The 16,385-nt window shown below is 43.9% G+C and overlaps 1 protein-coding gene across 1 annotated transcript; it reads right to left on the bottom strand.

The window, feature by feature from the left end:
• Positions 1-3,308: 3,308 nt before the first annotated feature.
• LOC310771089 (antigen peptide transporter 2-like) lies at positions 3,309-14,071 on the bottom strand (the record flags this gene model as incomplete). Its single annotated transcript, XM_083663761.1, has 12 exons — positions 3,309-3,515; positions 4,183-4,319; positions 4,727-4,886; positions 4,969-5,142; positions 7,092-7,280; positions 7,968-8,096; positions 8,691-8,888; positions 9,182-9,399; positions 11,988-12,118; positions 12,608-12,722; positions 13,031-13,131; positions 13,611-14,071. The coding sequence occupies 12 exons, from the start codon at positions 14,069-14,071 to the stop codon at positions 3,309-3,311; spliced, it is 2,220 nt and encodes a 739-aa protein (XP_083519887.1).
• Between the last annotated feature and the right edge of the window lie 2,314 nt (positions 14,072-16,385).

The raw sequence follows: 16,385 nt of genomic DNA, 5'->3' as shown, positions 1-16,385 counted from the left end.
CAGGAGTGCCCTGTTCTCACACACACACACACACACACACACACACACACACACACACACACACACACACACACACACACACACACACACACACACACACACACACACACACACACACACACACACACACACACACACACACACACACACACACAGCTGGAGGCTGACCAGTAACCACAGTCTGATCTGTTGAGCGGTTGGGGTTAAGGGCCTTGCTCAAGGGCACCTCAGTGGTAGCCTAGGTAAACCCAGCCCCCACGTGACCTGCTCTCTCAGTTCACTAGTGACTGGGAACAGGTCTGAGAGCAGGTCACGTGGGGGATGGGTTTACCCAGGCTACCTCAGTGGTGGTAATGAGGGAGGGGCAAGCGCTGCCTTTTCACTTTCCCCACCCAGATTTATCCTGCTGGTCCCGGGGATTGAACCGATGACCTTTAGGTCACAAGCTCACTTCTCTAACCATTGAGTCCCATCTGATGACAACAGTCTTTTTAGATGGAGGCTAAATGTTAGCAGCTCAGTAGTTGTGACTGTTTTCATACTGGGGAGTTACTGGATCATTTAGCAGCAGTCTGCTGCTGTCTCATGTTCCAGTTTGTGTTGACAGAGTTCATTAAAGGAACAGTTCACCCACAAATGAACATTGTGTCATCATCTCCTCCCCCTCATGTCAGTTGAAACACAGGTGACGTTAGCTCCTCCCCCTCATGTCAGTTGAAACACAGGTGAAGTTTATATAACACACAGGGAGGTTGACAGCACATCTCCAGAGAGAACCAGTCCACACTGACATCAGTTGTAGTCATGTTACATCCTCATCAGTGTCTTCATCATCAACATAGTATAAATGTTAATTTAAAAAAAGCTTATAATTGGGTTTACATACAGAGGACTCAGCAGTGTGACAGCGCCACCTCTGGACAGATGATGCATTTCCCTCGGAACTGAGACATTTTTCACTTCCCACCCAATTTACCCATTTTGTGTCTAAAACGCAGGAAGTAACACAGCTGCAAGCAGAACATGAATGAGGATTTTCAGCTTCCGATCCATTTGGTGATCCAGTGCTGGGACCCTTGTTACTTTTTTGCACCTGTGTTACTTCCTGCATTTTAGACAGAATGGGTGAATTGGGTGGGAAGTGAAAAAGGCTAATGAACTGATGAAGATGTCATGTGACTTTCTGTTGGTCTCTAAATGATCAACCTGATAAATCATCATTATAATCAGTGACTGTCTTCTCTGGAAGAGTTCAAGATTCATCATTCTAGATGTTTATTGTCACTCTGGTTGAACAAGTAACACTGGTGTGAACTTCTTAGACCAGGAGGCTCCACAGGACATCACATATAAGGAAAAGCAACATGTGAGAGAGCAGAAACACACAAGAGCACTAAAACAACAATGAAGAACATTAACGTTTGTGTTTTCATCGAGGTATCAGAAGGTTAATTTGCTGTTATTCAATAGAGCCACTATACTGAAATATAAAAAAAACATGTATGATATTCTTTTAATGCAGGAACAATCATTTTTAGGTTATCAAACTATGATCCACAAATACACAAATAAACTAGAAAAGTGAAAAGACAAAGGAAAGGAACAGTTTAACCTTTGTTGTCATTCAGTCTTTACAGTCAAACACCGACATGTCAGAATGACATTCATGACATGTAAGTCTCAGTAGCAACAGTGGGTTCTCCTGCTGCAACATTCATATTATAGTCTCACATATATAAGGAAAAGGATACTTAGCATTTAAACAAACAAACAAACAAACAAACAAACAAACCAGACTTTTGGTCTATTGGGACTTTATTGAAAAGCCAAACAGCGCTACAATAGGAATGCATCAGCAGTGCAATTTAATTGGACATTAATTTCAGTAATGCAAACCAGAACATGTTGTGAGCGTCCTGAATCATCCTCTACATGTTCACAAACTCTACAAAGAGCCAGAATACCACATCCCTAAATTAATTTAGCCTACAGTCAAATCAGAACATAACGTATGAAGCATTTATATTCAATATGTACAGTACAGTATCTAAAGAGAAATGGTAGAGTAGGCTAGGTGGTAGATTAGATCCAGTAGAGTAGACTAGGTGGTAGGTTAGATCCAGTAGAGTAGGCTAGATGGTAGGTTAGATCCAGTAGAGTAGGCTAGGTGGTAGATTAGATCCAGTAGAGTAGGCTAGGTGGTAGGTAGATCCAGTAGAGTAGGCTAGGTTGTAGATTAGATCCAGTAGAGTAGGCTAGGTGGTAGGTTAGATCCAGTAGAGTAGGCTAGGTGGTAGATTAGATCCAGTAGAGTAGGCTAGGTGGTAGGTTAGATCCAGTAGAGTAGGCTAGGTTGTAGGGTAGATCCAGTAGAGTAGGCTAGGTGGTAGGTTACATCCAGTAGAGTAGGCTAGGTGGTAGATTCGATCCAGTAGAGTAGGCTAGGTGGTAGGTTAGATCCAGTAGAGTAGGCTAGGTTGTAGATAAGATCCAGTAGAGTAGACTAGGTTGTAGATTAGATCCAGTCAAGTAGATTAGGTTGTAGGTTAGATCCAGTAGAGTAGGCTAGGTGGTAGATTAGATCCAGTAGAGTAGGCTAGGTGGTAGATTAGATACAGTAGAGTAGGCTAGGGGGTTAGATCTTCTAGGTGCTGGTAGGTTAAATAGAATAGTTAGATTATTTGCCTTGGTAAAATATGCTCTTGTCTACTCTGTGTTTTTCTTGCTTGCTTTCTGCTCTCTCTCTCTTTTGTTTTATATAAGTTGTTCAGTTTATGTTTATTGATTGTGTTTAGCTAGATCTAGCTAGACTATTTCCTGTGAAGTCCTCTGAGACTTGCCTGTGAATTAGAGCTATAAACTTGACTTTTATCTAGACTTGTATTCATCTTTATCAAATACAACTAAATGAAATGGAAAACCGATCATAGAAACAAAACAACATTGTGGACATCTCTGTATCAGCAACCTTTGACACTTGTATTTTGTTTGCTTAAATTAACATAACATATCTAATGTCTTACCAGAATTGTCAATAAAATAAATACCAACAAATGTAAACTATCCACAGTTAGGCTACCTTGGAACAAACAGTTTTAGAAACACAAAAGGCTTCCTGGAAAGGAAAACAAAACAAAACCTACTGATCCATTGTCCAAGTTTCACAGCATTAAACAATATATTTACATATTTTTATATACATGTACAATACAAAAGGTTAACAAGAAATGAACGTATTGACTTGTTGGTCACTAAACCATCACTCAGTGCAGAGATGCTGAAGCATAACCAGAGGGGGCAGTATTGAGTCACTGTGGCGCGTTTCCCTCAGTGAAGAGCTTCTCTCTCAGTTTGTAGTAGCTGCCTTTCTGCTCCATTAGCTCATGGTGAGTCCCTCGCTCCTGAACCGTCCCCCGTCCGATCAGCATGATCTGATGTGCCTTCTCGATGGTCTGCAGCCTGTGAGCGATCAGCAGCAGGGTCTGCTCAGGGTAAGAAGCCAGGGCCTGTTGAACCTGCACACAGCCATTCACACATTATGATATTAGTCCACCAGGGAACTGTTCTATGATTTCATCACTTCATCGCATTAATTAAGCAAGCCTGTTCTGTGCATTAACTTGGTCTCAATAGGACAATTCCTAACTATTAACTGAGCAATGATTTCAAGTGAGAATCTATTGAAAATCCACTAAATATTCAATTTACTCATTTAGATAGAAGGTATCACCTATTATTGAGGCCACTGTTGCATAATTGCAGGCAACATTTCTTACATTGTCTCCTCTCATGAGCCATGGAGGCCCAAGAATCTTCATTGTAACAAAACACAAGCTGCAGATTTCACTGAGTAGCTCCCTTGTCTCTAGTTGTTCTATCAGGTGGTACCTGCAGACTGTTGGCCCTCAAGGACACAAGAATCCCCCTATAATAATCTTTCAGGAAGTGTAAAGAGCACCCCCTGTGGGTGAGCTAATTTATTAATTAGGTAATTAGGGCCGTCTAAATGGGGGGAAATGGCTAATTAGTGGCCAAAATGACTCAAGACAGGTTCAGCACCATGGAGAGCTCCAGAATGGAGCAGCACACAGGTGAGCGAAGGTGAAAATGCTCTGTGGAGAGAGAGGCTAGTCACACAGAGAGGGGTATTCCACTAGTGTGTTAGGAGATGCAGTGACGTACCTTGGCTTCACTGTCAGTGTCCAGAGAGCTGGTGATCTCATCCAGGATGAGGACCTGTGGCTGTCTGACCAGGGCTCTGGCAATGGCGATGCGCTGCCTCTCGCTTTTAGATAACTGTCCACCTCCCTCACCCACCACTGAGAAATAGACAATATGGCAAAACCATAATGAACAGAGAGGCTGGAGGTGCTCAACTCAAAAACCTGTTCAAAATTAAATGAGATTTAGGGTCTGAAAACTCCTAAATAGTAGAACGATAGTCACTCCAAATAGTTGAGTCATAATAAAAAATATCTACAGTCTTTATTTTTGTCAGCATGAAAAACATGCATGTCCTTAATTTAACAAGGAGTTGGCACTAGCTCTTTTCTACATGAGCAGAATGAAATCTGTATGAAAAAAAAAAAAAAAAAAAAATCTTAATCACTCTTACGCCCAATAACAATTCAGCTCTCATTCCCTCCACTTCCCTCTAACATCCAAAGCAGGTTTCTATTGGCTGTTAAACTCTTTCAATAGCATGAGTGATATGAATCTCGTCTACCTGTGTCGTAGCCTTTCTCCAGGTGGCTGATGAAGTCGTGGGCGTTGGCTTTGCGCGCTGCTTCCTGGATCTCATCCAATGAGCAGTCAGCAAGGCCATAGCCTATGTTTTCTCTGATGGAGCCAGAGAAGAGCACAGGATCCTGGTTCACCACAGCTATCTGTTAATCACACAAATAATACATAAGTTAAAATAGGCAAAAAGCACTGAAGATTGACATTTTGGCTCAGAGCCAACATTACCTTCCTGTGGAGGAAGCGGTGCTCATAGGATTTCAGCGGCTGACCGTCCAATAGGATTTGTCCGTTCTGCTGCTGGTAGAATGGCTGCAGCAGACTCACACAGGTGCTCTTTCCCTCTCCGGATGGACCCACCAGCGCCGTCATCTGACCAGGCTTCAGCTCCACAGACAAGTCCTGACACAAGGAAGAGACACTGATCATCACACTGATCACCTTCTGCATTTATACAAGGATCGTAAATAACCTGCAACTTCCTATTCAAGTAAATGTCACTATAATTTATTTGACTTTGAATTTATAAATCACTGTAAACCTGAGTAAATTGTGATGAAAGTATGATTATTTCCTTTTCCTTGTCCCTATTTTCATCCTGTCTAAAACAAATATAATAAATAAAGTATACCCAGGGATGCGCGTGCCACAACTCTCATAAACAGCTTAAATTTGGGAAAATTGACAAATCAGCTTCGTCAGTCCCTGCCTATGCAATGCCAGTGTGCAGTCTCAAATTGATTGGCCAAACCAATTAACTCATTCATGGCCAGTTTAGGACTGCCAATATTTAGCACAGGCCAAAGATTTTCATAATTGTTGGTCATCTTTCAAGACCCACAGTAAATTATCTATTAGCACCAAAGTGATTTGCAATACCTCAAAATGAAGATGTACGTCTCTGGGTTCACCAGGAAAAAAAAGTGAGCTTTTAGCATGTTCTGTACTCTACTTATAGCCATTTATATACACCCTGTTTTCACCAAAAAGGTCTCTTTGAGAAGATAAATTGCAGAAAATGGCATTTTTGTAAATCACACATTCTCAGGCAGAACTCGCTCTCAATTCTTTTATTTTGAACTGTATTGACATCAGACATGTAAATATTATTCGTTATGACACAAATGAGAAAAAAAAAAAAAATATATATATATATATACATGAAGTGTTTTTTTTTACATTCAACAATACAGTTTACTCAGTGTGAGTGAGTGTGCAGACAGACACACAGACAGACAGACAGACAGACAGACAGACAGACAGACAGACAGACACACAGACACACACACACACACACACACACACACACACACACACACACACACACACACACAGAGAGAGAGTTCTGTCCACAGCTGCTGCTGGATCGCACCTCTTCCCAGGGAATACTACTGATCGCCCCGCAAATTAGCATAGGAGGGGAGAACACCAAACTGGTCTGAGATCAGCGTCTAGCCTCCTCTGCCTCTGCAGCGTTTTCCTCCTCTCCTTCGGGCTGGGACGAATGCTGCGACACAGGAACGGGGTCGGCTTGGCTTTGGGACCAGGCCTGGAACCGGATCGATCATGTTGGTTTGACTTCCGCGAAGAACTCAATCCAGGTTCGCCCTGCAGCAGAGGCGACCAGCGCAGCGCGCCGAGGGGTGTTTCAATGGCGTTTCTCCTCTATGCAACAGGCAGCGTTTCTCCGTTTTCTCCTCCTCTTCCATTTCAAAACAACAGCTGCGGTATGTGTTTGATAACGTGTTGTCGGCTTGTCTTAGGCTAAGGACCTGATAACATGTCACAGGCTGGGGAAGTCTTTGAACTACGCGCTGTACTAATAAAAACAAAAACACGTCAAACACGTCATTGGCGGGGAGGGCTATTTCTGATAACACGTCAAAGACGTCTTTGGCGGTGAATGAGAAAAATGCATACAGACAGACAGGCAGACAGACAGGCAGACAGACAGACAGACAGAACAGACAGGCAGACAAACAGACAGACAGACAGACAGACAGAACAGACAGACAGGCAGACAGACAGACAGACAGACAGACAGACAGACAGACAGACAGACAGACAGACACACAGACAGACAGACAGACAGACAGACAGACAGACAGACAGACAGACAGACAGACAGACAGACAGACAGACAGAGAGACAGACAGACAGACAGACAGAGAGACAGACAGACAGACAGACAGACAGACAGACAGACAGACAGACAGACAGACAGACAGACAGACAGACAGACAGACAGACAGGGTTTTCCTCGTTGGGATAAAAAGTAACTAACTTACATTAAACTTCATGTATGTATTGTAAAGTGATTGAAGAGCCATAAGCTGCCAGTCAAATCTCACCTGCAGCACTGTTTTCTCTGGGTTTGAAGGGTAGGCGAAGGAGATGTGCTGGAAGCTGATGTGTCCTGTCAGGTGATCAGGGGCCAGTTTCCCCTCTGAGCTCACCTGAGGCTCTCTGTCCAGGTACTCAAACACCTTCCCAGCAACGCCCACCGAGTTCAGCATGTCCCCAAAGATGGAGATCAGAGTCTGGAAGGATGGAAATAGGTCCATTTCATTTCCCACAGGCTCGTGAATGCAGAGATTTCAGAAGGAAACCGTTCATATCCTACACCTACAGCACTCCACCAAGGGGAGGAACCAGGTTTAGTCCACCAACCAAAGTACTGTGTTAGTGAGCTGCTGTTGTCTACTAGCCTGGTAAACCAGCCGGTCACGTGAACTCACATTTCATTTTGTTCTACCAGACCGTCTGGCCACCAGCTTTCACCCAGTGTTTAGCAGTGGGCGGGAGTTGAGCGGGTGTACTTGCCTTGACAGACAACTCCTTCAGCCAATCAGCATTGGATCCAGTCAAATCCAAATCTACTCGGGAGAACGGCAAAAACATCTTTTCTGCAGAGAAACCCCGCTGTGGCGGCGATACTCCTGTACTCGCCTAATTGTTGTTGAGTCTATTTCTGCAATAACTGCACTTTATGGCTATTTAAACTTGACGAACGTTGACGTTACTGGTCGAGGCGGACAGCCATGGAGGCAGCCATTACTGTTTTGCCTAGCGGCGTTCCTGATTGGCCGGTTACGATGTCAAACTATGAGGTGGGTCGCTGATTGGCTAGAGTGTTTTGCAATTTCTGCAAATACCCTCCAGCCTAACTGCTGGTCACCAAAGCAGAGAGTGTTGTGTGTAATTATAATGTATCTCATTGCTGATACCCTGATGTTGTCTCCTAAGTCTCCCTGGTAGATGATGAAGGAAACCAGGTTGCCAGTGGTCATCTGACCCCTCCTGATGAACAGCCTGCCATAGTACAGCATGGCCACCTGCATGACCAGCCCTGTCAGCTACAGTATGCACACACACACACACACACACACACACACACACACACACACACACACACACACACACACACACACACACACACACACACACACACACACACACACACACACACAATCATATTGATAAATCAGGGTATATGCAGAAATCCTGAGGTTAAATTCAATAACTTTCAAGACTTTTGACTTTTTCAAGACCTCAACACCACTTTCGTTACATCAGCGATAGAGGTGTAAATCACAAGTTTTATCACAATACAATATTATATAGATTCTGCCACGTCTGCCACGATACGATATCGATTCAATTCAGGGGTCTGTGATCGATATGGTACAATATCATTATGCTCATTTAACACCATCAACACAATAGCTACAAAATGTAATGATACCTCTCAAATAACAATTAAGACATTTTAATGCTTTTTAAGGGCCTTAATTTTCCCTAAATTGATTTATCAACTTTTAATACTTTATAAGACCCCGGATACCCTGTAAATGGGGTCATCTACAATGATAGGATCAACACCACCTACTCCCCAAAGAAGACACACCATGACACCAATATAGAAAGAATAGTCTTTTCAGACATGTCACCCTCCGTGCGAGCAGGTAAACAGCCCTGACAGTGTCCCGGCTGCTCTTCAGCTTGTGCGTGTTCATCAACCGGTCGTCATAGAGACGGGCCTCCCCTCGTTCTGTGTTGAAGCTGAGCACCAACCGAATACCAGACACCACCTCATTCACTGCATCGTTTGCCCGGGCAATCGAGTCCTGCACTTCCTGGGACAGCCTCTGGGGGAAAACATTTCTTTTTTTCATAACTTCATTGCAAGGCCAATTTAACCAATCAAACTCATTTTCAGAGAAGATTTTGATCTATTTGCTGATTGTACTTCTAATTAAAACTACTGGACCTACAGAAGCCCAGAACTTTTTCATCTTCTGTTTCAGTGCATATGCCATGTGCATTGACAAAGCTGACTCAAATTTAAAAAGCTCGGGATTTGTGGATCAGTTAAAATGTCTATTTTCCCTCTAGCAATGTACATTGTAGATGTTACATGTAGATGTTATGAAGCTTTTACCTGGTAGTGTCTGTCGTAGATGTTCTGTATCAGACCAGCGATGGGTGTCTCCATCAGCACGAGGAAGGTGAGCTTCCAGGAGAGACTCATCATTAGAGAGATCATGCCCACGGTCTTGATGAAGGTCCTCAGCAGCACGTTGAGGTTCAGAGGCACTGTCCTTCCCATCAGCGTCGTGTCTTTGGACAGCCGGGATGTGATTTCACCCATGGCCGTAACTAGCTATGAGGACGGGGAGGTCCGGACCTCCCCTAATATTTCAGCCTGCAAAAAAAAAAAAAAAAAAAAAAAAAAAAATTTTTTTTTTTTTTTTTTTTTGCAGGCCAGGCCAGGCCAGGCCACTCACTGAACAGCAGGCCAGGCGCCGCCTACTGGTTTACTAGTGGTTTTATTACTTTATTCAGGTTTAAAGTGGGTGCATCTCATTGTAATCATGCATGATGCCAATTGCCAAGCTCCCGAAGTCAGGTATGCAGGTGGCTATATGCATGGTTTCAGTTTCATGACCCAATAAGTAACAAAAAGAGGTGGTGTAAAGTTAAAAACAACATAATATATTTTATTTTATTTTTCAATCGTTCCTATCAGGAATAAATAAATGTCCCTCTGTATGTTTTTTTTATTATCGATGATGACTTTGTGTGTTGTGTACGGCTTGGGTTGTGTACCTGTGTTTGTAGGTGTCATTTTGATATGAATTTGGCTAAAACAGTTTGTGTTTGTTAGTTACAATTATGTTGACAGGAGAGCTGAGCAGGTGGTGACATGAAAGAGAATATACTGAATAATGACATCACAACAGTATAATCCTAATGTTGATTTAAAATGATATATTACTCTAAATATGGCTAAAAAAGGGGGGGGGGGAAACTCAAAAAAATTTCGGCGGCGCCCGTCAGGGCGCCGCCGAATCCGCCTCCCCTTGCTGGACCTCCCCTATTTCGGAACCCTGGTTACGGCCCTGATTTCACCTACAGGAAAAGCAGACATTATGCTAAATAGAAAGTGACTTCTTCTGTCTGATCCTGTCCTGTCCTGCTCTGTGCCACTTCTCTGCTCATCAGGCTGATGGAACCTCACCAGCCTGGATGTGATGCCACTTACAGACTATGTGAAGAACAGTTATATGATGCACTAGCCCCTTTCAGAACGCTTTTTCAGCCATATGACGTCATCATCTCCCCTCTTGCTTACTCTATGTGCTTTCTCTATGTGTTCTTCCGTGTGCTTCCAACCAGAGGGGGCGCTGTGGAGCGCTATGATGGCTGGGTTCAAGTTATTTATTAGCAGCATCTAGCTTTCAAACCCTGCTGCCGAGAAACAATGAACCCTTCTGCTCTGGTAGGTGGCTTTGAAATGTTTCTGTGACACTTGTAAATGTAGCTAGAGCGATAATTCTATAAGAGAGACCTAATTATCATCATTCACTCTCTTTTTATTCATTCACTCTCATAGGAGAATCCCTTAGTCGTCAATTGTCACGGGCACTAATTCAGCTCTTCAGTCATTCACTTCTTTCCCTCTTAAGAGAAACCCTCTAATTGTCTCGCCCACTCATTGATAAAATTACGTCATCAATCACTCCTTTTCCCGCTTCTATCTAGCGTCACTGTTTGTGGGAGTTAACGTTCATTTTAGGCCAATCAGAGTAAGACACCTTTTCCCATTCAGCCTATCACCATCAAGCTGTCAAAGCTAAAAGCTCTCTGTTCTCTCTGTGTGATCTGTTGCTTTTCAGTACATTCCTGCGACCCGCCTCCACCCCATTCTCCTCCAGTCCTCTGAGATCTCAGATTCAGAAGCTTCGCCACCAAGACCAAGACCCCATCTGTCACCACCACCAGGTCTAGACTCCACGGGGGGGATCTTCATTCCTATTCCTGGCTGATCTGCCCCTGCTGATCATAACGTCATAATCAAGCTGACGTTATGATGGAGTCTAATCGCCAAAAATAAACTCTGATGTGCCTACAGGCTCATGTATCTTATCATCTAATAAATCATTGTCATTCTAGAAATGTGTCTCTCTGATTGAAATACCTGTGATTCTCCGATTTCGACTGCTTGGGAGTTTTAGCAGCAAGAAAGTCTAGCGTTGGGCAAGGGACTGTGGAGGGGAGATGATGATGTCATATGAAGGGACTGTGGAGGGGAGATGATGATGTCATATGAAGGGACTGTGGAGGGGAGATGATGATGTCATATGAAGGGACTGTGGAGGGGATATGATGATGTCATATGAAGGGACTGTGGAGGGGAGATGATGACGTCATATGAAGGGACTGTGGAGGGGAGATGATGACGTCATATGAAGGGACTGTGGAGGGGAGATGATGATGTCATATGAAGGGACTGTGGAGGGGAGATGATGGTAAATGGTAAATGGTAAATGGTCTGCATTTATATAGCGCTTTTATCCAAAGCGCTTTACAATCAGTAGATAGTCTACATTCACCCATTCATACACCGATGGCGGCAGGCTGCCACGCAGGGTGCCTACACACCATTGGGAGCAAGGAGGGTTAAGTGTCTTGCCCAAGGACACAACGACAGCAGCTGGGAGGGAGCGGGGATCGAACCGCCAACCCTTGCGTCATTGGCCGACCCGCTCTACCTCCTGAGCTAAAGCCGCCCCTGATGATGAGTTCTGAAAGGGGCTGATGCACTTCATGGTGCTGGGCTGGGCTTAGGCTATTCTATTCTGTTTTGGTCTGATAATTATATTATAGTAAAACTGGCTCATGACTACCATGTGTTCTCTATCAGCAGTGTCTGGAGTGACAACTTTATTTATATAATTGTTTACCTGTTTTTATGGCCTCAAAGAATCCAATTTCCTGTTTGGTCAGCGCCCCAAACAGCTTGACTTTCATTCTGCATGTGAAGCTGCTGATCACACACATGAAGAGCCCCCCTCTGCAGCCTGCACCCACAGAGCTGTACCCCACACACACACACACACACACACACACACACACACACACACACACACACACACACACGCACGCACGCACACACACACACACACACACACACACACACACACACACACATTCAAATAGAAAACGACGAAAATGTGCTTTAGAGACACACAAATGAACTAAAAAATATGCAAATAAGAATATGCATGCAAATGTATAAGTACAAAAATGCAAACATCCACATAGGCTACACACATGCATCCACACCGACACATAAATCATTTTTGAGAGAACCATATTTTCAGTGGGAAAAATATATATATGGACAGTTGACTAACCCAATATTGAAGAGCATTTTATACACAAACACGGATATTACACATAATATTACACAGATATTATACATATTACACATAATATTACACAGATATTATACATATTACACATAATATTACACAGATATTACAGCATTATTACTGCTGATGAGTGGAATACATTGTTGTACCTTCCTAGTGAGTACAGGCCCATGAAGAAGACTGCTGAGAGGAATTCACTGGCCTGGTACTGACCACCCAGTATGTCAATGAGTCTCCCAGTGTAGAATGGAATGAACATCTCACCTGAGCATGACACACACACACACACACACACACACACACACACACACACACACACACACACACACACACACACACACACACACACACACACACACACACACACAGAAAAGGAGATTCAAGCTCAAGGCATACACACAAATCACCATCATCACTCATTAAGGGTTAAGGGTTCTATTCCCACTGTCCATGTTAAATTTACTTGTACTTTTTTACTTTCAATGTCATGTAGCCTACATATTTGTTTTCATCATTAAGTCTCCATAACTCGCTTTCCTTTATCATCATCATCATCATCATCATCAACTTACAGACAGCAGCCAGCGTGAGGAACAGTGAAGCCCCAAGCAGCAGGGGCCAGTCGGGTCTGTAGAGGCGGAGGAGTCTGACAAACAGCACCAGGCCCGGCGTTAGGGGCGGGCCTGAGCGGGCCGGGCCCCCCCATTCAACAAACTGGCCCCCCCATTCAATTTTTTTTTTTTTTTTTTTTTTTCTAAAAACAGTTTTTCTGTTTTAAAGTTTAACATGGAATCTGGCTGTCATTAGGCATTGATTAACTGAATGCTATTGCTAACTGTTACTTTGAACATCCATTTGCAATGATTCTGGCTGGATATTAACTATTGTAAATTTGTCACAATGAATGCAATTTGTGCACAATGTGTAAATACACTTAATATTAATTGTTTAGGCCTAATTATTTTAAAGTCACAACACATTAGAGATGTGTGTAGTTCTTCACAGATTTAGCCTCTTCATTTTGCTCTCAAATGCACCAGGTTGACGAATTTTACTTTAAAATATACAAAATCTTCTTCCGGGGGAGAATCCCCCCGGACCCCCCTTGAGTAGCTTGGCCCCCCCAAGCTAGGGGCAGGCCCCCTCTGTAACTTGGGTCTGGAGCCGGGCCTGAACAGCACCCGGGCCTTCTGCTTCTCTTCCCCCGCAGCTTCACCCTCTCTGTCCGGGATGGTGATCTCCCAAAACAGCGCAGCAGCCAGCGACGCAGCCGCACACATCAACCAGGAGTGGATATCCGCCGACAGCCCACATGCGCTCTGCTCATGGCCCCAGTACAGCGCACTGACCCCGGTCTCAAACACCGCAGCGAGGAGGCTGTGTGCCGCTATGTAACGAATCAGTACCGGTTTGAGCGGTCCCAGGATGAGCAGAGAGACGACAGTCAGTGCCGAGCACCGGAGAGCCGCAAACACCCAGATACGCGCCAGGTTTCCATACACGCTGCGAGTTTTCACTCCAAAGCCCACTGCGTAAAACAGCGACAGGTCGATGCACACTGCTACAGTTAAAGCGATAACTTTACGCGTTATTGATGTTCTGAAATCTGCCATCTTATCCGTGTCAGTTGTCCTTGTATGCTGCGCTCGACTGTCGACTGTTTGTTCTAATCTACATGTTTCTGTTTCAGTTTCCAGGACAAGTAGCGGTTTCCCTGAATATCTGAGACTCCACTCCAGGATATTTACTTACACATTTCCCCCCTCCCCTTATTAAAACTACCACCACCAGCAGCAGCATCATCATCATCATCATCATTATGGGATGAAGACTGCAGTCATAACAAATAAACTGTTTAGACCAGTGGCTCTCAAACTGTTTCCACATCAAGGACCCCTGGGCTGGCCCTAACCTGCACAAATTAGATAAGATGTTGTCTCAGATGTTTAGGGACTGTTCGTTATTTATGAGAGGGGGGGTATGGTGCAGAAAGGGGGAGGGATATCAAATATTTTTTTTAGTACTGGGGAGGGACTTGTGTTTTTTATTTTGGCTTTAGGGAGGGCTATACAACATTCATTTTTTGTATTTTGTATATATTTTAAATGCGTTTTTTCGTTCCAAAATTCGTGTTTACTCCCCTATTTATATCTATGGTTTACCTGTATGGTGACTGGACTTGGTATCTCCCATTCCTTCCTTTCACGTAAACCGCTGCTCCTATGCACTGTGTACAGGCCCTCACTCGGTCCTGCTGTTTGCTTGGTGCATTGACTGCGAACCGCCCGCCCTACTATGCCTCTGATTGGCCTACCCTGATATTCTTACCCTAACCCAACCAATCATCACTACTCATGCACTACTCATGCCTAAACAAGCACTACTACTAGCCAATCAGAGGCAGAGGAGGGCGGGTCATCATGTCTTCTCCATCCCGCTTGAATGAGGAAAAGGGACACGGAGTAAATGAAATGACATAGCCTACAAGTAGACTAATTTACATCATTAACTTTGGGTTAAGGTAGCCTAGGCCATGTGCTCATATGTGTGTACCAGTATTAGTGTAATCAGTAAATAAGCGCGATATTTCTAACGTTGTTTCTGGGTTCCAAAACAATCTGTTTCCCTGTGCAGCGCGCAGTGCGCACTTTGCCTGCCCATTCATTCAAGATACAATATCTGAAGTTTCTCAAAGTTGAAACTACCTCTGCAGTAGTAGCCTACAATGAAACAAGACAGACTTAATGGACTGGCAACAATCTCCATATAAAATGAACTGGCAGAGAGAATCCTAATAGAGGATGATTGGATTTATTTAAAGACCTTTGCTGACGCAGCCCCCGCTGGTGTCCACTTCTGAAAGGTAAACAAGCTTTATTTGCCAACAGCTCGTAACAACAACTCGCCTTTGTTAAGTTGTGAATCTGCTGATGATATAGGCTATAGGCTAAATACATTGTGAGTCTTATATTACTGTGGTTGCGCCGCCGTGCGCACATTCCGTGTTTTATGCACATGAGAAAGTGGTAGATAGCGTTGTACAGTGGGTGGTACCAAATACAAGATAGCGGGAAAAAACAACACAGAAACTGAAAGTGAGGATTTATCCTTCAAGATGAAAAACGTACACCAGGATTTGGTACAGAAAACCTATACTTTCCCCCCAACTCCAGGGATTTCGTTGTCATGCGACCATCAAATGGTAAGTGTTATATGGCCGCCGTGCCAATATTGTGGACGCTGCTCCTACATATGCACTGTGTACAGGCCTATTCAGTACATTTGGGAGAACGGTCATTAATATGCACGTGTCGGTATGTTTTGTGTGTGTGTGTGTGTGTGTGTGTGTGTGTGTGTGTGTGTGTGTGTGTGTGTGTGTGTGTGTGTGTGTGTGTGTGTGTGTGTGTGTGTGTGTGCGTGCGTGCAGAATAGGTTGTTTTGGTCCTGCAGTTTGCTTGGTGCATTGACTGGAAACGTTTATCATCGCTTTAGCCTATATTGTTTCAGAGCTGGAATTGTTGACACATATGCAGTTGGCTAGGCTACTGTAGGCTTTATAACTAGGAGATGAGGCCATATTGGGCTGGGTACTATTAACGTTATATGCCGCCCGCCCCCTCTCCCCGCCGATGTCGGGCGCTATCAAACGTAGCGTTCTTCAGTAGGCTACTACCTTTGGTGTGAATATGATAAAGTGTGGTTATTTATGGTGGAGGGAGGGTGATGCATTTATCTCCAGTCACTCAGGGAGGGACATGGGAAAATATTTATAGATCTGGGGAGGGTGAAGGAACAAAACGAAAACAAAGTCGCCCCTGCACCATACCCCCCCCTCTCATAAATAACGAACAGTCCCTTACAGAAAGTGTATGAAACCCATGACCAAAATAGTCATACATTCTGTCATTGTGTTAGCCTACGTATGAG

This window comes from Poromitra crassiceps (assembly GCF_964638095.1).
Source record: "Poromitra crassiceps genome assembly, contig: HAP1_SCAFFOLD_347, whole genome shotgun sequence".
Classification (NCBI taxonomy): domain Eukaryota; kingdom Metazoa; phylum Chordata; class Actinopteri; order Beryciformes; family Melamphaidae; genus Poromitra; species Poromitra crassiceps.
Note: the sequence above shows the minus strand (reverse complement) of the source record. Positions and strands in the feature narration are given on the sequence as shown.